Source organism: Temnothorax americanus, unplaced genomic scaffold, assembly GCF_048541705.1.
Source record: "Temnothorax americanus isolate GAGA-0224 unplaced genomic scaffold, ASM4854170v1 Scaffold4, whole genome shotgun sequence".
NCBI classification, from domain to species: Eukaryota; Metazoa; Arthropoda; class Insecta; order Hymenoptera; family Formicidae; genus Temnothorax; species Temnothorax americanus.
This window is the reverse complement of record NW_027509547.1, coordinates 835,560-859,068: the sequence shown is the minus strand read 5'-3', so window position 1 is coordinate 859,068 and position 23,509 is coordinate 835,560. Positions and strand designations below refer to the sequence as shown.

The window sequence follows — 23,509 nt, the reverse complement described above, 5'->3', positions numbered from 1 at the left end:
CAGCGAATCAATAAATTTCTTTCGACAATGAGAATAGTTTCGTAATTAAATAATTTACTTACCTTCCGGCGAAAGTTCCATTTGACTCGTTTCTTTTTTCGGATTGTAATTTCTCTAGGATAAGAACAGCTGTATTAAGCGGGAGTGGTAGACCGGTAAAGAATAAAACGTTGAGAGCTCTGTTGATCATTTTTTTTTATAAATTCAAGTCATAGCGTACTGATAGATTTTTAATGTCAGTATACATAGTTTACTCTTGTTTCTTGATCTTCGTAGCATACCCGCTCATAACGGGCGTTCGGTTTACATATCTCGCACGTTCAATAGTCATGTCGAAATCGACCGATCGCCCGTTTTTTGGTGCACTGTTGAGAACATGCGATTTGAGCACAAGGTATGTGGCGAACGTAGATCAGTAAAGCTATTCGGCCATTCTCGCATCTTGTGCATCTTGTCATCGCTGAAATACTTTGATTACCCGCTTTTCTTTCCTCCTTTCTTCTCTTCTCGTTCCAACACTCTCACCTACGCTATCATTCATACGCATACATGCACACATACACATACAGTTTACTTCTTCGTCTTTTTCCTTTTATTTTCTCTCTTTCTTTTCTCCATCCGTTTACTTAAGCGTTTAATAAGGAAGAGTACGGATACTCGCTCGGAGAGAGAAGTATTGTGTGTTAAAAAAAATGTATTTTATTTAACGCATCGGCCATTCTCAGCCACATTTCCATCGATTTAACGTCTTATAACATTATTACGTAGTATTACAACGATTCCGCCTTTTCTCGTTGGTCGATTTGTTCCACCTTTTTTTATGATTTTTCTTTTTAATATGTAACGAACTTATACGAGTAGTAGAATATACGCCTTAATACGGTCGATTTATTAAATACAAAAATTATTATCGCTATTGCGGACCTGCGTGTGCTATGGATATTTATATCGTACAAAGCATATCTTTCTCCCTCGTTTGTATGTTCTTTCTTTCTTTTTTTTTCTTTCTTTTTTCTTCACTTACACCTGTCCCATTTTCTCAAATTTTTCTTACTCATATTTTGCGAAACCTATCGCGTTCTTTCTTTCCGTATCTTATTTTCGACTGTCGGACACAGTTCGCACTTTGATAATATTTATATATTTGCATGCGTATAGCGCGCGAGAAAGATTTGAATCATCTTCGGATACTGCAAATATAGTTCTTCTTCTATCGCGAGAAGAGTGAACGGATCGAGAAACCCATGCAAATCAGTCTTTCGCGACGATCCAAATGTTTCACTTCATTCTCACCGTTTCCGGATTAATTGAGCTTCTTCGTCATCGTTCTCGTCGCATCGTTCGCAATATATGTATATTGTGATGTCGTTATATGATTTTTTCACTATAACCCATAAATATAATGATAGAGATAGCCGCTAAGATAAACGCTGGCACTTTTTATGACTTTTGTCACGCGTTTACCATTAAATTTTAACTACGTTAGCTTTTATGAGCAGGCCGCCGCGCTGTAAAAATTTATGTGACGCGTGGAGGGTGAACTTTTTTCCCCTGCTTCATTATTCGTCGTTTTTCATATGAAGAGAAAGGAGCATTTTTCGTATCACCCGAGTCCCTTCGAATGTGTATCATATTTTCACTTTACGATATTTTTCGGTTACGTGTGTGCCTAATTTCGACTATTGTGTTTCGTGTTGTGTCGTATCTTCGCGTAAACTTGGATTATAAAAGGTCACTTTCGAGAGGCTGAACTTGTGTAGCGAAAGATGTGCAAGTCTTTTGCTATATAAATGAAAACGAGAGAAGATGGTTGAAAAAAGTTGCGCGGAAATGGTTTATCGTCGAAGTGGATAAAAGCTTTAATGCGTTGCTATTGCGAGAAATTCGCACAAATTTCTTGACGGCGCAAATTGGTCCTCCGATCGCTCCCGGGCACAATTAAGTCCGTTGTGTAAGACAGAACTTGTTTCGTTTCCAATAAATAAGTCTGTACCAGCGGTAATAAACACGTTTAAAGAGAAATAGGAACGCAAGAGGAATGAAAATTCTATTTATGTATTTTCATAATAATATAAGTTGCGTTGCATTTTTCGATTTATCATTTTCCTTTAAATCGCTATCATTCCTTCACAATAATCGCTCTTTCGCGTTATTTTACATATTTTATCTCAATCATTATTTGCATCAACAATTATATGTATATAAACATATCTTTTCTTGAACACATTATATAAAACACATTATGCGAATTCTTATATATATACACGTTTTCTTTTCTAATGATAAGCAATTTTGATGAAAATAAGAGAATTTATTCGCTGTACAAATTGCTGTTAAATAGAGAGAACATTTGATTTACAGCATCGTGATATCGATAAATTGTTAGTTGTTTTGCGATATATCGACCAATTCATGGCCTTTCGCGATACAAATTGCTCGACCTGTTCCCTCGTTCGTTAGGCGAAAATGCGGCGAGAACGACGAACGGCTCCGTTCATTTTTTCCTTCTCTCTGTTGTACTAATTACGTTTCATAATACACCCGTGTGTTCGCAACTAGTCGGCCGAATATATAGACACAGACGAATATACGCCGAGGAAGGAATGGAAGACTTTTATAGATCAAATTTGACGTAAAATGAATTCTGCGCCTGTGCATTGAGAGAGACGGCGTTTTTATTTAGAAATGGAGCGTTATCGTATGTATTGTGTATTGTGTAATGTGTATCCAATTCTTCATTTCAGTGATTTACTCGTGTATGCACCGTAAAAATGATACGATTATAATTGCGTACGACGAAAAACGGAGCGGAACGTCAATGGTGCTCTTAAAACATATTTTACTCTCAGTGAATTATATATCTATATTTTAGTATATGTATGTGTGTGTGTGTGTGTGTGCGTGCATGTGCGCGTGCGCTGCTGTGTACATTTGTCCCTAGAAATTATTTACGACCATCGTCATAATTATTAAACGGACGCGCGACGTTCACGGTTGAAATGAAGTGCTTTGTTATTGTTGATTTTCTTTCCACTATTCGTAATTTTCGTTCGTATATAATTTTCCGACGAGACTAAAGAGATCCGGAGATGCCCATACGGTAAAAAAAGAAGAAAAAATGAGTCTTTCGTGCGTAGGATAACATATGCATGTGGTTTGAAGAGCAGCCGTGCGTATTCTTCGACATATAGCTTCGCCATATATGCTCGTTCATTCCTCTCGTTTCGCGCACGATGTAAATTAACTACGAACGAAGATAGAGCAGCTTTTTTTTCAGTGCACGCGGGTCCAAATGTACGCGCGTCGAATAACGCCAGTATCATCTCGCTGACAACTCGGAATAGGATAGACCGTAATCCCTGTACGTATATAGACTTTTTAATTTAATTTTGCCCGGAGAGACAACAGACACAGAAAGAGAGAAAGAGAGAGAGAGAGAGAGAGAGAGAAAAATGTGAAATAGACATATCTCTGAAACCGACAGTTTTGCAGAAATAACAAGATTTATATATTTCGATATTTTCGCTTTTCTGCTGAATGTCATTTCGCATTAGTAAAAAACAGCAATTTTTTTACACATTTATATATTTCTTTATCTTTTTACAATGTCCATAATGAACGAGAGTATCACATTGTGAAAACTTGATTGCGTGCTGCCGTGTTTTGACTATTACGTGACAATAAATTGATTATTGTAATAAAACAAAAAGTGGGTATTGCATGTAGTGGGTTTATATGTGTATAAATGCACGCGACATGAAGCGGGAAACTTTTACAGCTTTTACTGCGTAAATTTCGCTAAACGGTATCCTATTATTCTGTTGTGTTAGCGGCTTTAAATTTGATTTGAATCTTTTGCGTGATTTCGACGGTGTTGTAAACTGGATCTTGCGGCGCAATACAAAACGCGATGCAAAACAATTTTATATATGCTCTGTTATCAGAAGAGTCAGTACGCATGTGTCGAATAAATTACAAGATGTTGCGGAATTCACATATTAATACTTTCAAAATTCATGTTATCTATGTGTGATTATATTTTAAAATTTCAAGATAATTAACGTAAAAAATTTGTATCACAAACAGTGCCCGATAGCTTAATTTAGCTTTATCATCATTAATTTGCAAAAATCTGGCGATTTAGAACTGCAAAGCCTTCAATTACAAGTATTAATTTATATTTTGTTATTTTAACTGCTTAAATGTTTAAAAAATAATTTCTGTAAATCATTATGCCAATATTCTTCGTTTTACATGTAAATGTGGTGATACTTTTGTAGTTTTTGTTTCTTATAAAAACATGCAGTTTTAAGTCGCAAGATTTTAACGATAATACGTCGACATTTTTAGAAATGTATCACAAGTAAAACGGTGCAGGTATTTATCTAACAATAAGCGAAAGTGTCGAGAAAAGTGTACATTTAATCGTTATTATTTATGGATAGGTACGTTTACGGCGTTTACAACGCGGGTGATGTAATTTCGGAGCACACACTCGAGAGAATGTTAATGAACGTAACGTTGACAAACGATACAAAGGCTTCTCGAAACCTTTGTCAAGTCCTTGTTAATCCACGATGACATGTAGGTAATGGAGTCATATTTAAATGGTGATGATTCGTAAATAATATTAAGAATTCGGGAAAAGATAAGGCATATCTTTTTGCTGTATTATACAAGTTAGAGGAGCGCACCTTTGTAGAAGAGGTCAACGGACTTGAGAAGAGAATGCTCGGATAGATGTTTCGTATTGCACAACGATTTATTTCTTGATCGTTCAAGCATTATTTATTTGCTGTTGCTGGAATATTTAGGTACTTGGTAGGTTTTTGTCGGCGTTACATTTACAACGAATCCATATACGGATACGATTAAATATACGACGATCGTGGAGGTCTCGCGCGAAATGCGACGAGTATCGGCGATATCGATTCATAAGTGATCAGCTTTTTCTTCAATACAAAAAATGAAATATTTGGTTTAATCTCAATATTGTTAATATATTAATTTAACTAAGCAATAGAATATTCAACATATTTTCATAGAAGGTTCGGTATAAAAAGGTAATAAGTAATTAATAATTCGACAAACCCGCATATTGAAAATAGTTTTACAAATGTTATATATGTATATGTATAGTATATACATATACGACATTTATTTTTGTTTTAAATGTGTTATGTACCGAAAAATTAATAATTTGTTTTTAAATATATTCACATTATTAATAAATTTCTGAAATTGTTATTATATTAATTAAGTAAATGAGACTGGCCGCATTACTTGTAATGATCAATGGTTTTATTCTGAAATGCTTCGAAGTCTTTATTTGAGCAAGGATCAACCATTGATGGGTTGAGATGTAACTATTGAAGACCGAGGGTGTAACAAAGATTTTTCACACTAACTGAGAAAATGAGAAAATAAATCTAAAAAAATATTAGAACTGAAGGAATCAATCGTACATCTGTTTTGTAAGAAAAGATTAGAAAAGTTTTTTTGAAATACTATTTTTCAAATACAATACTATTCTAAAATACTATTCTTCAAAAATGTTGAAATATTTGATGCAAACAACTATGATGTTAGCATAGCGATACTCTTTTAAACTTACACTATCTTTCATGGTACTTCAACGTTTGTCACATCGACTCTCGCGGAAAGTCTCTAGCAACCATATTGTTAGTAACGATGACTGCTGTCATACGGTGGAATCGTTGTAACGTCGAGATTGACTAAAGACGAAACGTATCGCTGAAAAATGCATGCTACAATGGGCGATAGATATAATGCTTGTGAATCGATACTCGTCAGACACGCTCATAGCTTATACCGCGATCGTCACCTTATTACGTAAGACGCAAGGTAACGTGTAATAAGCTACAATAATGACGCAAAACGCGACTCCTTCTGTGCACGGCGTTTCGGACCTCGAAAGTGTGTTCAGTTTTCCAAGCTCGATTGTATTTGTAGCTTGGGTGGCAATAGCATACTACACTGCGTGGAGCGAGATCCACAGGCACAAACATATGAAAACGGCCATAAATCATTAATGAGGTCTGCTATTTTGCAACGTTTGAATATATTCGTTAGATTCCGCGCCGCACGTGTTTTATTTACGTAGGTAGCGTATTTTGTTGCAGAGTGCAAGTTTATCATGCTGCTTGTTACGACTCGCATCGCTTGCTTTTCCACTCGATGATAGATGCCATGCTATTTCCCGCGCGTGTTTTGCCACGTGTAACTAGCGTGATCCGGTTGTAACAATCGTGCGAGCTCTTCTTTTCATTCTCCATCTACAATCTACAATATCTACATAATCGCGTTGTATCAATCACATCACACGCGTCTGTGTCCCACGACGCCAAATTTGCAGCGACCCTTCTTTCGTAACATGCCGGATAACATGCATTACAGTCTGCAAAGACAACGGACAAGGAAAAACTGACAAGAAAATATATGTTGTGTGGCGCGAGCTTAACAAACTGTCTCTAAAAAGAAGAACAATAAACTTTTCACAATCGAACCATATAATTAGACCTGAGAGATCTTAAGATCTACACTCGTGTGTCTTTTTCTTGTGCGATGTGGAATGCTGGTCACTTGAAAATTTCGCTTTAATTAAATTCTTTGTACTCTAGATGCGAAAGCATATCGTTGCGATGATTATTTATTATTATTTTTCTGTAACTTATATATAACTCTATAAATAATTTAAAGAAATAATAATGTCTTTTTACAATTTTTTAAATTGCAGTATTTTATAGTATGTATATGGTATTTTAAATTTTTTAATAAATAAAATGTTTTAAATTAAAATCTAAATAAATAAATAAATGAATAAATATATAATATACATATATTAAAAGAGAAATTTTAATTTAAAACATTTTTTTGTACATATATATAACATATATATTGACATTACGAAATTAAAAAGAAAGTAAAACGATATGTATAATTTCAAGTTTTAGACTTAGAGGAAGGGAGATTCAAGAAATTATTTATATCAACCAATATATAGTTGATACGAATGTCTGGCAATTTAGAGGAGCTAGGAACGCTAAACGTGCTCTCGAAGTTTTAGTTGTTTCACACACTTAGAATTTGTCTTTTCTGCCGACCTAGCATCAAATTTTGTAACGCGTGGTCGCTATTGTCTCTATAGAACTCCCATTAAATGGACTGTCGTAATATTCAATCTTTTAATTGGGAAATCGATATATATAACATCTAATTTTAAGCCCTATATCAGAAGTCACTCACGGGTTAAAGACAATTTTCTCCATGTTTCTCTCGGCTCTACTCGTGTTAAACATGGAGAATTAGCTGGCAGCCCGGCATTAATTTCTATTTACATAGTAAAACCTTTCTCATAAATAGCGCTATTAATTATATTCGTAACTTTTGTTTTTATCCCTGTTGTAACATTTATACTCTCATTCTTTATAACAGATAATCAACGCTATTAGACAATAGGACTTTTGCATCGATAATAGTGAGTACTAACAATGATGATGATAGTAACTGCACAATATGATGTAATAGTTTTAATGATATAATATCGACAATAATAGTATATAAATTAGTCTTCAACATATATATATATATATATATATATATATATATATATGTATAGATTTTTCCGATTATAATAATACAAGTTTCATAATATCTCTATATAGTTGTTCGTACGTTTGCGCGCGCGCGCGCGCGCGCGTGTGTGTGTGTGTGTGTGTGTGTGTGTGTGTGTGTGTGTGTGTTATACATATAACGCTTTTATAATAATTCACGGTAATCGAGATAGCGTAAATTTCTACATTCTCTCTCCTATTATTTTCTCTCAATTTATAACATGCATACACACACATTCTCTCTCTCTCTCTCTCTCTCTCTCTCTCTCTCTCTCTCTCTCTCTCTCTCTCTCTCTCTCTCTCTCTCTCTCGTCCATGCCAGTTTCATGTAGCGTCGTTCTCAATCCCATTGCACACTTTGAAAGCGTTTTAGTGATATCACAGTGATTTCATTGCTCCAATATCATCGATAGAGTAAAAATCCGCCGGCGACTCTGGCGCGCGAATTCGTCGTAATACACCCGCATGGTAATCGCGATTGCTCGTTTCGGATCCGAGTCGTCCAACGAGTACATAAATCTGGCGAGGCGATGACGGGAACATAAATCTCGGTTGACACAAACGACCTCTTCGTAACGAGCATGAGCAACATTTAAAAAGATATGGTAAAATACGAGCTAAAATTATTCGTAATGCATAACTATATAACAGATTCATGTTATTCCAATATGCAAAATTGACGCAATGATCAGTTAAATCTAGTTAATTAATCTGGCAGATAATAATTATATATTATTCTTTTTCATCAGTTCCATCTGATGTACAGTTCAATCGTAATTTATAAGTAATTGCAGCTTTAATTGTGAAATACAGGCAGTTATTTTGTTTTACTACGAATCATACTTAATGGTTTTTATCATTATAACTTCACCGTTACACCGTTACCGGTTGGTTAGATATAATTCTTATATGATATAAAAGTTTTCCCCTATCTCACCGTGTTGACAAAACTGACAAATGAATGCAATAATATTTTTCTAGGAATAATTTAAAATATACCGATATATGTAATCTATTTGACAAACTAACTATTGCAATTTAAAACTATTAGGGAATAATTTTAACACGGTTGGCCTACGCGAGCGAACAATACGTTCTCTTTTCTTCCGGGTGACATTTCTCATTATTCTGCAGTGAATCGACTGTCGTGCGTACAACTACAGCAAAATGAATTTTCTTCGCACTCGAATAATCCGGAACGTCGTCTCTCATTTGTACATGCGCGCGCGCGCGCGCGCGCGCGCGTGTGTGTGTGTGTGTGTGTGTACCCGAGTCACATAACTATAAAAATTTTTTCGTAAAGTCGATGCGGTTCGCTTCTCTCGAAAATTTGGAAATTCGTGCCAAATAAAAAGAAATCATAGCAACCGCGCACCAACGATGATATTCCGCACGCGCGGCCTCGATCGTAAGATAAAAACGTCGTTTTATTGTTCCACGATTGTAATAAATCGTGGGGCGCGCACTATGACGGCCAAACGGCGCGAGCGCTTTAAGGCCGCGCGTCGTGCGCCCGCGTTTCAATTCGGCGGAAATGCTTAATCCAAGAGGGAGATTGGGCAAATGAAGTCTGAGCCTCGAGATTTGTGTTCCCGGGAAAACGATCGCAGCTCGTTCATCGTCGCGATGTCTACGCTTTTTATCGTCCGTCCCTTTTCATTCTTCCGAAGAATAAACTTTCCCGTCCCACCGAGTTATTCGCAATTGGGACGGACGGACGGCTCGAAGTCGGCGAACTGGTGCGGACCAGCATTAATTCTTTTCCTCTCCTCCTGGGAAAATTCGAAGCGATCTCTCTGCCTAGCTTTCTGTAGGTTTACGTGTGATAGCGAGAGGGATGTAACGACGATCTCACGCAACGTGAGGACCATCGTCGTCGGCGTATTGGAAATAACAGATAGAATCGATCGTTAGATTCCTACTTTGATTAGTAATATCTAATTAATAGTTAGGATATTAGTAATAGTAATAACAGAGTTTTATATATATATATATATATATATATATATATATATATAAATGTAATATACACGTGTGTACAATGTATGTCGGTTTCGAGTGCATTCGCATTGTATCGTATAGCGCCTCGCGAGTGGCGTGTTGTGCACCATATTAGAATCAGACTGCACGGGTGTAACCGAAATGATCATAGGACGTAGATACGTAAATCGTTGCGATCGTTATGGCTCTCACGCGGATTATGATAGCTTAATTTCGAAACTGTACATTACACTGCTTAGAGAACATTATTTACGTAAAGTAGATAACTGACACACATAGAGATTTTCCGAAAGACTTGTTTGCAAAAAATCTTCACCACGCCTAAAGCGATTGGTGTTACACGTATTAATTGATGACAATTGGTAAACGGTTATAATTCTTACACATTACTTACATATATCTCAATCTTAATGATTTGCGCTATTTTTTTGCACGGCCATTTATATTTTACTCGCTAATGTCTTACATGCTTAAAATCACTTATAATATTATCTCATTCGTATAGTTCGTTCAAATCAGGGTCTATATTCGTATCTCGCTCTCGATATAATCAACGAAATTAACCGTATAATTATAGCATAACTCAATAATTGTCTCTGCCCGTTTAGGATTCGCAAAGACTAAAATATTTTACGTAAAATAATTTTAGTTTTTGTTCAATTATTCCTTGGATTTATGTTATAACTATACTAATTGTTCACATCAGAAAATTTTATCCTCAGATATCTCTGGTTTATTAAGAATAAGTAGCAAATTATATAAACACACAGTACCTATATAACATAATAGCCACTTTCGAATTATAATAACAGAAAAAAGAATTAATTATACATAAAAACGATAATGTGATTTTTAAACCACACAAAATAAAATGACTGAAAAAAGTGTGTGTATTAAATAGAAAAGTAGCATTTTATATATTAGTTATTTTATACTCATATGTCTTGCGTGAGATAAATTTACTAATTTCTGTATTAAACAGTTAATCTCGTATTAGAGTGTGTGATATTAAATCAAAAGATCTTTTTGTTCTGAATTCTGAGATTTTGTACCGTGATATAAATGGAAATTGAAAAGTTTTTATTTGAGTAATGAGAAAATAAACAATGAGAAAAAAACTAACGCTAAATCACACGTTAGTCAAGAGAAAATATTTCCATCGAACAGAATATAATATGTGAATTGGGAACACCCCAATCAACCGATTTAATAAATAAATATTTTTTACTTCTTTCTAGAACGCAGTTATTATTAATGTTAGGATCGAAAGAATCACGTTTTCTTTTCAATGAATGAAAATGCATCAATGCGGTGGTGTTTAAATTCCCATCGAATACACGTGATTTCATACGATTCCGTCCACATATTTGTCGTATAGCGATTGTCGTATTCTGACGCAAATAACCACGGCGGTCCAACGACCGCGATATTCGTGAAATCGATTACCATAGTGTGGAAATGCGTCTTTCTTCTCTTATAATTTTCTTCTCTTTTTCTCTTCAGTAAAAAGCGCGCGTTTTTATTGATCCCGGCTATGCTAATAATCCACTGAACGAATGCCACAGTCTTATCAACGAATTCCATATTGGTTCTCTCGTATCTTACCATCCGTGGTCTTACTATCCTTATGAATTACCCTTTTCCCACCAACCACTTCAAATCCTATCTCATCACGGGATCAGAAAAAAAGAGAGAAAGTGACAGTAATAAAAAAAGAGCAATAACAAGAAACAGAGAAAGAGAAAGAGAGAGAGAGAGAGAGAGAGAGAGAGAGAGAGAGAGAGAGAGAGAGAGAAATTATACAATAGAGATAAAATATAATAAACTATTTACTACCTATACAACTATAGTTAACAAGTTACGATTAGATTAAAAATGGATAAAAGTTGAAGATTTTAAACAGTATGTGTAACATTACCGAGAAAGTTAATATTAATGATAGTTGAGAGAGATCCTGAGGGATTTTTAGAAAGTTAAACAGCAAGTAAGAAAGGAAGTGATAGAGAGCGAGACGCGAGAATTATACACGTACGCACGCACGTTCATAGGCAGGCATACTTTAAACATCACGGAACTAGACGCGCGAGATGTGTTTATCGATTTATCGTTGTGGTGTATTGCGCGTCACGTACGTGCGTGAGCGCGTACATTTCCGCTAATGTACACGCTGTATTGGGCGTATAGGATTTATGATGCTGGAGCTTATCGTTTCTCTCTCTCTCTCTCTCTCTCTCTCTCTCGCTCGCTCGCTCGCTCGCTCGCACGCCAAATCGAACACATGAGATCGACGAAGAAGAGTTAGTTGACATCTTCTCTTTGGATATTTCGAAAGAGGAAAATCCCAGAATTTCACGTTGTGATCTCTCTTGAAGAATCGCTGGAGAACGCGGTTGTGCAGATCTCAGTTTGACCGAATGAAATGAGGAATATTGTTACACGGTTGTGTTTCCGCAGAACAGCGAGCACAGGTGTGCGAGACATCGTTCTCTCCTCTCTATCTCGCGGTATCCCTTTTCCGCGTATGATCATATCGCGAGAATCTCGTTCGTACTGACGTAGGAGCATCTGTTTGCTGGCAGGTACGGGATTTCCGTCTAACGGAAATAATATTTCTGTCTTAGGAGCGGTCTCACTAATTGGCAGATGTATTCTGTACCCTTTGAGAATAATTAAACCGGTCGCGCTTTCGATCATTCTGTCGTTCGTTGTGTTACGCTTTTCTGTTATTGTTACACAGTCAGGTATAGAATACGTCCACCGTGTGTCGAGCAAACATAATCCAAGTATGATTAAGCGCTGGTCAAAGTCTTTGTCGATGACGGGGAATAAAATTGAGTAATGAAATACCGGTATATGCGCCGGTGTATGCACGGTTATATACGGTTTGTTTTATTTTTATCTAGATTTGCGTTTAATTTTGGACCCTGCGACGCAAAGTGATTATTCGTCGCATATTGGACAGCGTGCATACGTTCCCGTTCGCACATACGCACACCTCACATACACTCACGTACGGACAATGCATGATTGAGGACACAATCTGCGATTGATCGTTTCGCGCCAATTTATTCTCTCGCGATATCTTCCTCAAACGAACGAACGTTTTCAACGAACGAAAGATTGATTATTGCTGTACAGTTAGGCTGCGACAGAGGAACCTATTTGTAAAACACAACTTTTGCGTCTCTTGTACATACTTGCTTTTGTACGAAATGAACTACATGAACACGCTACACACGCGCACCAGCACGCATCCATATACCCTGCACGTACGTGACAGAATTATTAAATTCTATACATACGTAGTCTTTCGTTAAAAGTAACAACGAAGACTCACAATTGGAACTCCGAACGTTTAAAGGGGCCGTCTCGGATATCGGCTTACGACGCGCGAATATCTAATTAGTAGGAAACATACCATATATATTTTCTCGCATCCACATTTATTTGTCAGTAGATCTGCCGACGATCTTCAACGTTGGTTGGTGTTAACGTGACCGATCGGTCACGGTGTTCGTAGGGTTCTCTTTTCTTCTTCGATCTCGCCGTTATCTTCCGCCGCAGTTATTATACGTGCAACGCGTCACACAATCGTGGATACGATTGAATGTTCTCCGAACCAAATTGCATCTTGCGCGATTGTGCGTTCTCTACTGCGATAGCCGGCCGCATTGTGCTCAGGTAGCGCGTTATGAAATTTGCAAATCGTCTAATTATTTTTCCATGACGAGACTGAATATATTTACGCAAGTGCATGCTGCACGTGCATACTGCGTTGTAACTTTGGATTGTCATGCCTTTCATAAACGTGACCAAGAGATTAGGCACGGAAATAGTGTCCTCCATCCGTATCAGCCGGCGCGTTTCTCCTGCTGTTCTCTGTTCTTTTTTTTTTTGAACGAGAGTGGCCAGTAGAAGAAAAATATAGAGGAAGGAGCGATATGCTGCCTCTTGGTCTTCGAAACGACTCGGTTTATAAGGTATGTCACAAGTTGGAGAGTAGTAATCCGTGCGTGGCAGATTACGTTCCCTTGGCCAGCCAAGTGAACAGCGTACTCTTCGTTGATCTGTCGCGTGCAGCATGTACCAAGTCCGTGTGAGTTGTGTAAAGGTAATAGAATTCAATTCTGTTCGTTAAGGGACTTGTTTAATGACTCTCTCTAGTAATGGAAACGTTTTAAAACATGTTCATTCTTATTTCAATAAAGTTTTTCGTCCTCTGGTTCTATCATTTAATAATGTAGAAAAGAAATTTTCTTGCGTTTTGACATTTTAAAACTTTTTTTAAAAAGTTCTTCTTTAGTCAGTTATGGATTTCGCGTACCGTAAAATGACTTGCAATACGATATATCTCGCATCGTTTTTGGGGTAAAGTTGTACGTTGATTTGATAGTCGCATAGGAGTCGGTTTTTTTGGAAGATGACAACATTCCCCTCTGAAGGAATACACCAACTCAGAGACGTGAGATCAACTCGTCTCTCTCTCTCTCTCTCTCTCTCTCTCTCTCTCTCTCTTTTTCTCTCTCTCTTCATCTCTCATTCTTCGCACGTGCGATTTTGCAGTTTCCAGTGCACGTTTTGTATTCCGAAAAAATCAGCTGGAAAACTTTTTTCGATCTGAAACACGAACTTGCCGTCTTGTCGCAAGCAAACTCCTCGCGCATTTCCGATTCCATCTTTCGCAAGTGTTTCCGTGGCATTGTAAAATTCCACCTTCCTCTTATGATTAAAGTTTCTCTCGAAGATAACGCAAGGATAACGCGGGGATAACAGATCGGATACCGCGCGATGCGATCGAGAAAACATCCTCGGAGTATCATCGGTATATTCACATACCCGAGGACGGAAAATGTAATTATCGCTAGCGTCCCTCCTGGTCGACGCTATACTGTATTGCTCATTTAAACAATATTCGGCGAAAAGCACGGCGGAAGTCCTTGTTGAAGACTGTGTAAATAAAGGGATTCAGCGCCGAGTTGGTGTAGCCGAGCCAAAATGCGATTACGAAGGCCTGCGAGGGTATATCGAAATCAGGAAAGAGAGGTTTGACGATGTAAAGGACAAAGAAGGGCAGCCAACAAGCGATAAAGCTGCCCATTATGAAGCCCAGTATCAGCGTGGCGCGTTTCTCCTTCTTTCTTGCTATTCTCCTCTTCTCTTTCTCTGGATCGCGCTGCTTCGCCGTCTTGCCGTCGCCGCCGGATTCGTCCTTGCCCGCGTGTCGCCCCGCATCGCCGTGTTCCCTCTTCAACTTACCTACGTGTTTACGACCGAAGATCGGCTGGCACAGTCGCAGCTTGAGCGGCTTTACCACCGCGCATCTCGACACCACGCCACTGTCCGATGACGAGGGATCAAACTCGGACACCATGTCGACGTCGATGCCAACGCTGGGCGCTCGGCATCGCGCCGGTACATTCTGACCTCCTGACTGCCCGTCTCCGTTCACTGACAGAGTCGCCTTTAAGTTGCTCTTTTGTGCCGGCACCGGTATACTCACCTGTAACAAAAATGCGTACATTACCGTACATTAGACATTTTATTTGTTTAATAGCGTTTGTTTCTTCTCTCTCTTTACAGTCGTCACAAATATGTATGAATCTGAAATTTCTATAATGACTGGCAAATAAGTTTTGTTTGGGTCAAACAAAGTTTGAATAGAAAATTATTTCTCGCTTGAGTTTAGTTTAAATTTAGTTAAAATTTATATATAAAATTAAAATTAGGTAGGCGCGCGATCGTAAGAAATAATTGCTGTATGTTTTATGCACGTGCACGATGTAACAGTCGCCACATCAGCACTGTCTAGTGTAATAATATGGCTGTGTGAGCATATTATTTTGTTAGAACAGGTTCTTTGCAACTTTCTAGATACGCAATGTTATAAACTCGGCTGTTAGAGTTTTGAGATAAGATTTTGAATATGCAGTAAATTTGTCAAGTATGTTGAAAATAAATTCACCACAAAATTTCCTAATCTATAAAAGCTCTTAACAATCACGGTTTGAATTTTTATATGAAATAAAAGTTAAACTTCAAGTGATATTATGGAAATTTATGAAAAACAAGAGATATAACGTAACAGAATATTATAATATTCTATTGGATTGTGAAATCAAGAGCAGGTTATTCATCCGTTCTTTTCACTTAAAGTTAATCAGTTCTACATGCAAATTTCTTCAAATCTCAGAAATTTACTAGAATGACAAGTTACGTGCGTGTCTATTCTTGTGTACATGCGATGTATGATTTTCATACGAACAGGCAGGATTATCACGAGACTCTTTGACATGTAGCTGTTATACGAAGCCCGCGAGGTAACAAAGGCGGGCGTGTTCTTGCGCTCAAGTTTGAACGAGAATTCGCGTAATTGCGCGACAGTCGGAATGGGAAACTCATCCCCGTGCAATTATGTCCCTGCCTCGGCATAAAACTGTATTTTCGTACGTAATTACAAACGCGATTTCGCTCAGGCATACGAATTTTCCTCAGTGCACACCACTGCATAATCTTGACAAACGAATAGAGTCCAATCTTGCAACGTGATTTAATGCTTAATACAAAAAGCAATTTATTCCCCGCAAATGTATCGACATAAGGCTTTGATATTGAGTTTGAGTGAAGCAAAACGTTTTTCATCATCGGGAAATAGTGAATATTCATTTGCCATAATGCGAGTTATCTCGTACAGATATTGTTTAATAAAATGTCGATAAACACTCTCTCTAATACGTTAGTTACTTTGGATATGTAATTATAGATCTTTTGTCGTACAAGTGCATATATATGTCTGAATATTGACTGACGTATTTCGATAGAAGAAATATATATTGTGTATATATTTATATCACCGCATGTGTCGGGGAGAGAGGAGATGGGGAGGGAAGGAGAGAGAAAGAGAGAGAGTTACTCTCAATCAATTTTATATTTGATGTAAAGCAATATGACTGTCGTCGGTAGAATGTTCTTGATGAGTTTTAATTTATCAAGATATACCGAAGTATAGTTTATGAAAAGCGATGAAAGACTGTAATCTGACGGGATATATAGCAAAAGAAACTCGTATGTAGATCGATTGACTGCATATCTTGATTCGTGATAGCGATATTGCTGCCATATTATATCCTCTTTCGTTGGAATCTTTGTCCAATTCAACTCTCTACGAACTGTATATTAATATAAAATATATCTGATTCCGAAGATTTACCAGTTCTATTTTTACGTTCCACGCAAGATATCGATGATATGTGATAAGAGTAATAGTGAGTGGGCGTTGGTATGTCCGTACAAGAAAAAAAATGATAAGAGAAATAGAGAAAAATATGATAAGAGAGACAATCCCAAATTCGCGGTAACTTTCTTCATATACATATTTTAATCGCACTGATCTAATTAACACATACAAACTATATATTTTTATTTGTTACGTGTGTATTGTTAAATTGTATTGTAATATACAACAATCTCAAATTTCAGATTGCTATAAATTATTGTCGCCGATCGTAATTCAAAGTCAACAGCTTTCCACAATATTGTGGAAGATTTACATTTAGAGTCATTAATTTTATTCGAGATTCAATCAGAAGCACTCACCGTAAAGATTTGAATATGAAAACGAAACTATATGAAATGTCGCACAATGTGTAATGAGTAATGAGATTTCGAGATACGAAATATTATAATACTTTTATAATATTTCTATAATATGTGTGTCTTCGATATTAATAACTATGAATATTTCCTGATATTTTTATTTCAAGCTTTGCGTTTATTTCAAACGCAGAAATATTGTTGAAACGATTAAAAATTTTACCTTCAGCGTGTCCTTCTCTTCCATCGGTATACTAATGCCTCCACCGGGATCAGCTTCTGACGTGCTGACGTCACTGGCGAAGTCGCACGTGACAATTGGTATCTGGACCGGCTGGTTCTCGATCGTGGCAACGTTTTCCATGACTGATCCCGGAGGCTTCTTAGTATCGGTTGCCGGTGTGCTCTGAGTGAAGCTGGTCTGCCTGATGTCAGGCGATTCCGGCGGCACCGCACGTGGACGGGGCTGTTTCCGGATGCCGCGCCGCGCGCGAGCCTTGGCAGCGAAGTATATACGTATGTACACGAAGACCATGATGCAGGATGGGATGTAAAAGCTGCCTAAGGCAGAGTAAAGGACATACCCGATGTCCTCCGATAGCTGAAACAGAAAAAAACGGATTCTTTATTTCAGTAATGCTCTTTATATTTTGAGCAACTTGATATTAATTTTAATATTAACTTTATTTTTAATATTAACATTAATTTTGTAACTTTTTCGACTCGAAAAATTTACAAAATCCTCTTAAATTTAGTACTCTTTAATATAATGTAACATTTATTAGTAAAAGGAAACGCGTTTTATTATATAGTTGCGCGCGAGCAAATTAATTCTGTCCACCTTCCATCCTCTTACGTTACTACATAAATATATTTCAAGGTTAACAGATACACATTTCGTTTTCACTTTACATACATACACACACACACACACACACACACACACACACACACACTCGCTATATATATATATTTGTATATCGGTAGGTATTTAACGAATTGCTGGTTATATGGGTCAATTGATTTTCTGTTGTCATCCGCACGATATATTCGATATCCGTATAAGTGGGTGCAGTAGTTCTTCGGAATAAACTCCCGTTCTGGAAAGCACTCTAACTTTGGCGCTCTATTTCTGGGAAGATCTGATTTCGATGTCGAGGATGCACAACACTATTATAGCGGCGCGGGCGTTCAGAATGTGTGTTTAACTAGATTTACACCGTCGGTATGTATGTACGTGCAACGGACCGCGTTACAATTTCGCTTTAAGAGCTCCGCGCACGTCCGTCGAGCGTAAATACAAGTGCCAGAATTTAATTTTACTTAATTCGCGATGCAACGTGCGGTCGCGCGTATAACGCAGGCTTAAACTATATTCAAATTTATGTCGCCGCATAACTCGCGTGCGAACGCGTTTCCTAGCACGCCTTTAATTTTACATGCACTAATATGATTACTGTTAGTAAGTGCAGTACAACCTTAGTATCTGAGAAGTAAACTCGGTAGTGCGCTACTTGGCGTAATATCTCGTTACGTCGAATTACGAACGCGCGATTAAGCGCAGGCGAGTGATTTATATTAAATGCACAGTACGATGATACTATATATGTGTAAAAGAAAGTTAAGAAAATTAAGAATCTGACTCTAAAGTGTATCTGTATGCAAGCATTATATAATACTTTTGCGTTACGAGTTACATATATACAAGCATATTTATAAGTTATTTCCTAAAATTAATGAGATACGAAAACTTACGGATTTTTTTTTAAACACGTATTGTGTCCATTTCTCCAGAAAATGCAGAGAAAATTGAGAAGTGTAATATCTTTGAAAGAGAGTGCTATTTCATGTACACTTTTTGCCAAAGCTTTTAGTTTTGTCTACTTTTAGCATAGTATTCACTAGCATCCTTGAATTGCTGTAATGCCATGGGCTCAGAAAGAACAGACTTCCATTAGGGAAGAAATAGATTCAAAAATTTTCGCTCGTAACTAAGTTAATTAGATAATTTCAATATTAGGATTTAGTTATTGCATATTCGTTCATTTTTTTCATCTTGTTTCAAAATATACATGTGCCGCAGAATGTTGATATAAACATATGAATGTTGACAGATATCCGCATGTTGCCAGGATTTAATTAATGCGTTTGTATAGCTCCATTTAAATCGCTCGCTTATCAATTTTATATCATTAGACGTATTAAAATCGTATATTGTACGGATATGTACCTAATACAAAATTTAGCAACAAATTAAATAGGATTAAATAGAAATAATAACTAGATGGCTTAATCTACTTGATAGATTCATTAGATATTCATTTCTTAAAACCACCCATCAAAAGCGAAAATTAAATGACCGTGGCGTGAATTTAAATTTAAATTCTTGGTAGATATTTAAACTCTGTGTTTTTATTCCTCTGCTTTTCATTATTTTCTTACGCATCTTGACGACAGAATGCTTTCTTATCGCGACAAGAAAAGAAATTTTCAAAGGTGCACCTGGTGTTCCGACTACACAGTGCACAGGCACAAATGCGCGAAATAACGAGCAATTTCTTTAGCTCGGGATCTAAATTTATAAAAGCGCGAAAGTCAATCTGCAGTGCCAAGCAGCTTATTTGGCGGTACAACGCCAGCGCGAGAGTGCAGATTTATCTATGTCCTCTCACGTCGAGACCGGTAGAAGTCTGCGAAATACTTTTAATCATCCAGACTAGTTTGCGAAGAGAAAAAGTGTTTACCTTCTTTTTATGAAAAAAATTCGTCATGCGTAAAAATTTCAGCTGATATAGACAGTTGAAATTGTTAACAAGAGAATTATCTTAAATCATTCATTAATTTTAAAACATCTCGACATTTCTCCTCTATACTTCATACGCAAAGCTATTAATCAATTCAAGCTTTTCAAAATTGTATCTAATTAAATAGAATCGTAAAATTAAAGTGCTTAAAAAAAGAGTATTCGTAGTAGTATTCATTTTCTTAGTAGTGGCAGGTAATATAAAGCCTGGACGAATTATTTCTCCACTTTAAAAGAATTCTCTTCATTTGGGCACGGAATTGAAGAACAAGCTGGAAAACCACCGAGGCAGGTAATCCGATGTCATTTTCGTCGAATAAAAATTATTCACGCTTTCCGCCGTTTGCGAGACGTGCACATTTACATTTTGACGATCTATCAGAATAAAAAAGAAAAATTCATTGTAATTCAGCAAGAATTCCAAACCAATAATCTTCTCGTCGCGTAGCGAGCCGTTAATACAAAAGTGAATACACGCGAAATAACGAGCAATCCCGTGAGCGGCGAATGAAAATTCATGAAAATATGAATAGTAAGGTTGGCATGCGTGGAAACGGACCGTATGTAACCAGACAATGTAGACTGAAAGCGAAATTTGTCGGAAAAACCGGAAATCCGTGGAACGTTCCCAAAGGAGATACCTGTCGTGTGCGACAATATATTGTTTCGGCGGAAAAGACAGAAATAGCGCCGACGCGCTATGATTGGATCATAGAATCATGTCGAATGTCGAAGAAATAACCCGAGGAATTTCTTATTGTAACGCCGAGCCGAGAGGATTGCCGATTGCCTTAGATAAATAACGAATAAATATCCATGCATATCTGGAGTACAGGTGAACAATGAAGAACATGTGGGAATTCGCATGCGTATCGGTCTGAGATTCAAAGTATAAATTTCCGCTTATCATCTACAACCTACTCGTCGCAAGATAAAATATTACCACGAACATCCTGAATTTCACATTTAACTAAATAATCCACCGAGACTCTTGAAAAGGGGAAACCCAGAGAGAGATAGAGAGAGAAAAAAAGAGAGAGAGAGAGAGAGAGAGAGAAGGGGGGTGGCAGGGGAGGGAGGGAAATGATTCAGCACATTTACCATTCAATTTATAATGCGTAATCTTCGCCATTCTCGTCTGACGTCTTTACCGTATATATACAATATATGCTGAAACAAATTACCTGCGCGCGAATACACAGCGCGTGTGCTTGTGATAAATCGATTGCTTTCAGTTTTGTGAGTTCTTGTGGCAGAAAGAGGATGATAGGACAAATGAGGGTGGAAATAACCGGTGCGAAAAGCCGCCAAGAAAAAATGGGGACGTTACAGACGGGGACAAGTGCTTCACTTTTGAATAAAAAAGTAGAAGGATGGGAGAATTGTTCCGGTATATATATATATATATACGTAGGTCCGGAAGTATGTTCCGGGACTTTTATTTTTTATATCGGTATATTCCGGGACATTTGGCAGTTTCCAGGACTGTCCTGGAAAAAATTTATGTCCTACGGCAATTTTTGGGACAGTTTTTTTTGAATCTGATTACATATATATGCGTATATTCCAGGACTGTGCATTTCAAAAAACGTAAACAGTCCCGGAACATACCTCTGGACCTACATATATATATATTATTACGCCCTTTTCGACTTCTCCTTTTGTAGGAGTTTCGTAGTTCTTTGCTCGAGTTTATTGTGTTTTTTTTTTCGGAGATATTTCACCATTGTTCGATCATGTACAAAGCTTTCGGCAAATATACATATAGATATGTAAAATGATGATAGTGAATACTGATCACTGACTTTAAGATATTATAGAGGATGATTTTAAATTAAATTACAATAATTGTCGGGGTTCCGTGGTCTATAATTTTAATTAATTAAACTGGAAGCAACAAAATAAAACTCCTTACAGAATATGAGAATGTAACGTAAAAAGTTTCATTATCTATAGAATTAATGCTGCACAATGCTAAACAACAACTTCAACATGCGCACCTTTCGTGACACGTAAGATTTCCAAGTGATAATTAATTTCCCTCCAAGTGTTGAAAGCGGTTATGAACAACTCTCCAAACAATCGTTTGTGATATAACTAACTGTAAAGAAGCTCGTCTAGTTGATTTTTGTGGGCTTCGAGAAAACACTTCCTGGATTCGATCAACATTTTTCTGCGAAGTGCTCCAACTTCCCGTTCTTTTTTAGTACTGAACATTACGAGTCTTTTGAAATGCTTTATCAACTAACGTCGTACATCATTATATATCTGAAAGAGAATCTTTTCTATATTGAGTTCTGTAATGACGTTGCGTTGTGATAACGGACTTTGTTTAAAAAAACTTAAGTACGCACATTGCTTTCTTTTGAACAATCGTCATTTTGGAGTGTGATGTCACATTATCTTTCAGACACATCAATGCAGCGAGTGCAATCATCAAAACAGCATTGCCAAATTAATCTTTTTGAGTTACACTTTTATATTCTGTAAGTAGTTTTGTTTTGTTTCCGGTTTGAACGTTATAGGCTACGAAAACCCCGACAATAATTTAAAATCACCCTGTACTATTATCCAAAAAAGGAGACATTTTAAATATTTACCAAATAAGCAATAGGATATACTGCGCACCGTGTAGCCAGGAGATTGTTCTATTTATTTATCTTAAAAATAAACAGAGGCGCCCATTTATGCTCGATATTTGAAACAGTCAAAAAGAACTGATTTATCAGCACTCCATATATATGCGTATCGAACGTTTTGGAATGTTAAAGGTTAAAGGCGTGCAATTTCGAAGCGGAGTTGCAAACGCCCGTCCGTCCTACTTCCTTTATGCTTGCCGGACGTTGTATAATTAGGATTGGATGGAAATTTGGGGCAAATGTGTGTGTGAGTGTGTGTATGATGCACTGGAAGCTCCTCGTTTTCCACTGGCTCATGATAGTGTCAAGGGCAAGCTGATATGCAAAGCGATTAGTTGTCTGGAGGAGGCAAGGGAGGAATTGTGCTTGTACACTATGACCACTCGTATTTGTATATGAGTTTGTCTTGCGACAGACGATATCACCGAGGCGTGCTATCTACCGAAATCACCGAAATCGTAAATGCTAGTTTTAGTTACTTAGTCATGCTAGTTTTTACTTCCAAGTACGGCTTTGTCGTATCGTATGAAGTTATAGCAGTCTAGGCACGTTTATGTCCCATACAATCTAGCATACACGGCATGTTGGTAAAAAATACCAAATTCTATCTTTGTACCGCGCGTTACACCGAGTGTAATAGCTATCGTTAGCGAAACTATGCGAATGTTCAACCTTGAAAAACGAACAACATTCTTGTTCAGTCCCTCAAATAATTTTATTTTGTCTAACTCAATTAAAATTCGTCTTTTATTATTTCTCTCGATTTTCTTATCACCGGTTTCTCTAATTCACTCTTTCTTTCATCAACATTCCTTTTCACTTCATTGCCGCCATACGTGCGT

At 37.1% G+C, this 23,509-nt stretch overlaps 1 protein-coding gene and 1 long non-coding RNA gene across 5 annotated transcripts in view; one reads left to right on the top strand and one right to left on the bottom strand.

The window, feature by feature from the left end:
• LOC143902348 (uncharacterized) overlaps positions 1-23,509 on the top strand; it is a 149,104-nt gene that overhangs the window by 65,276 nt on the left and 60,319 nt on the right. The window lies entirely within an intron of this gene.
• Octalpha2r (alpha2-adrenergic-like octopamine receptor) overlaps positions 179-23,509 on the bottom strand; it is a 102,946-nt gene continuing 79,615 nt past the window's right edge. For all 3 annotated transcript variants that reach the window (XM_077415123.1, XM_077415124.1, XM_077415125.1), the window contains 2 exons: positions 17,449-17,826; positions 179-15,135 (listed from right to left, as the gene is read on the bottom strand). In XM_077415123.1, the coding sequence (XP_077271249.1) occupies positions 14,533-15,135; positions 17,449-17,826 (981 nt within the window). In that variant the 3' untranslated portion in view covers positions 179-14,532. The remainder of the gene's footprint in view (positions 15,136-17,448; positions 17,827-23,509) is intronic.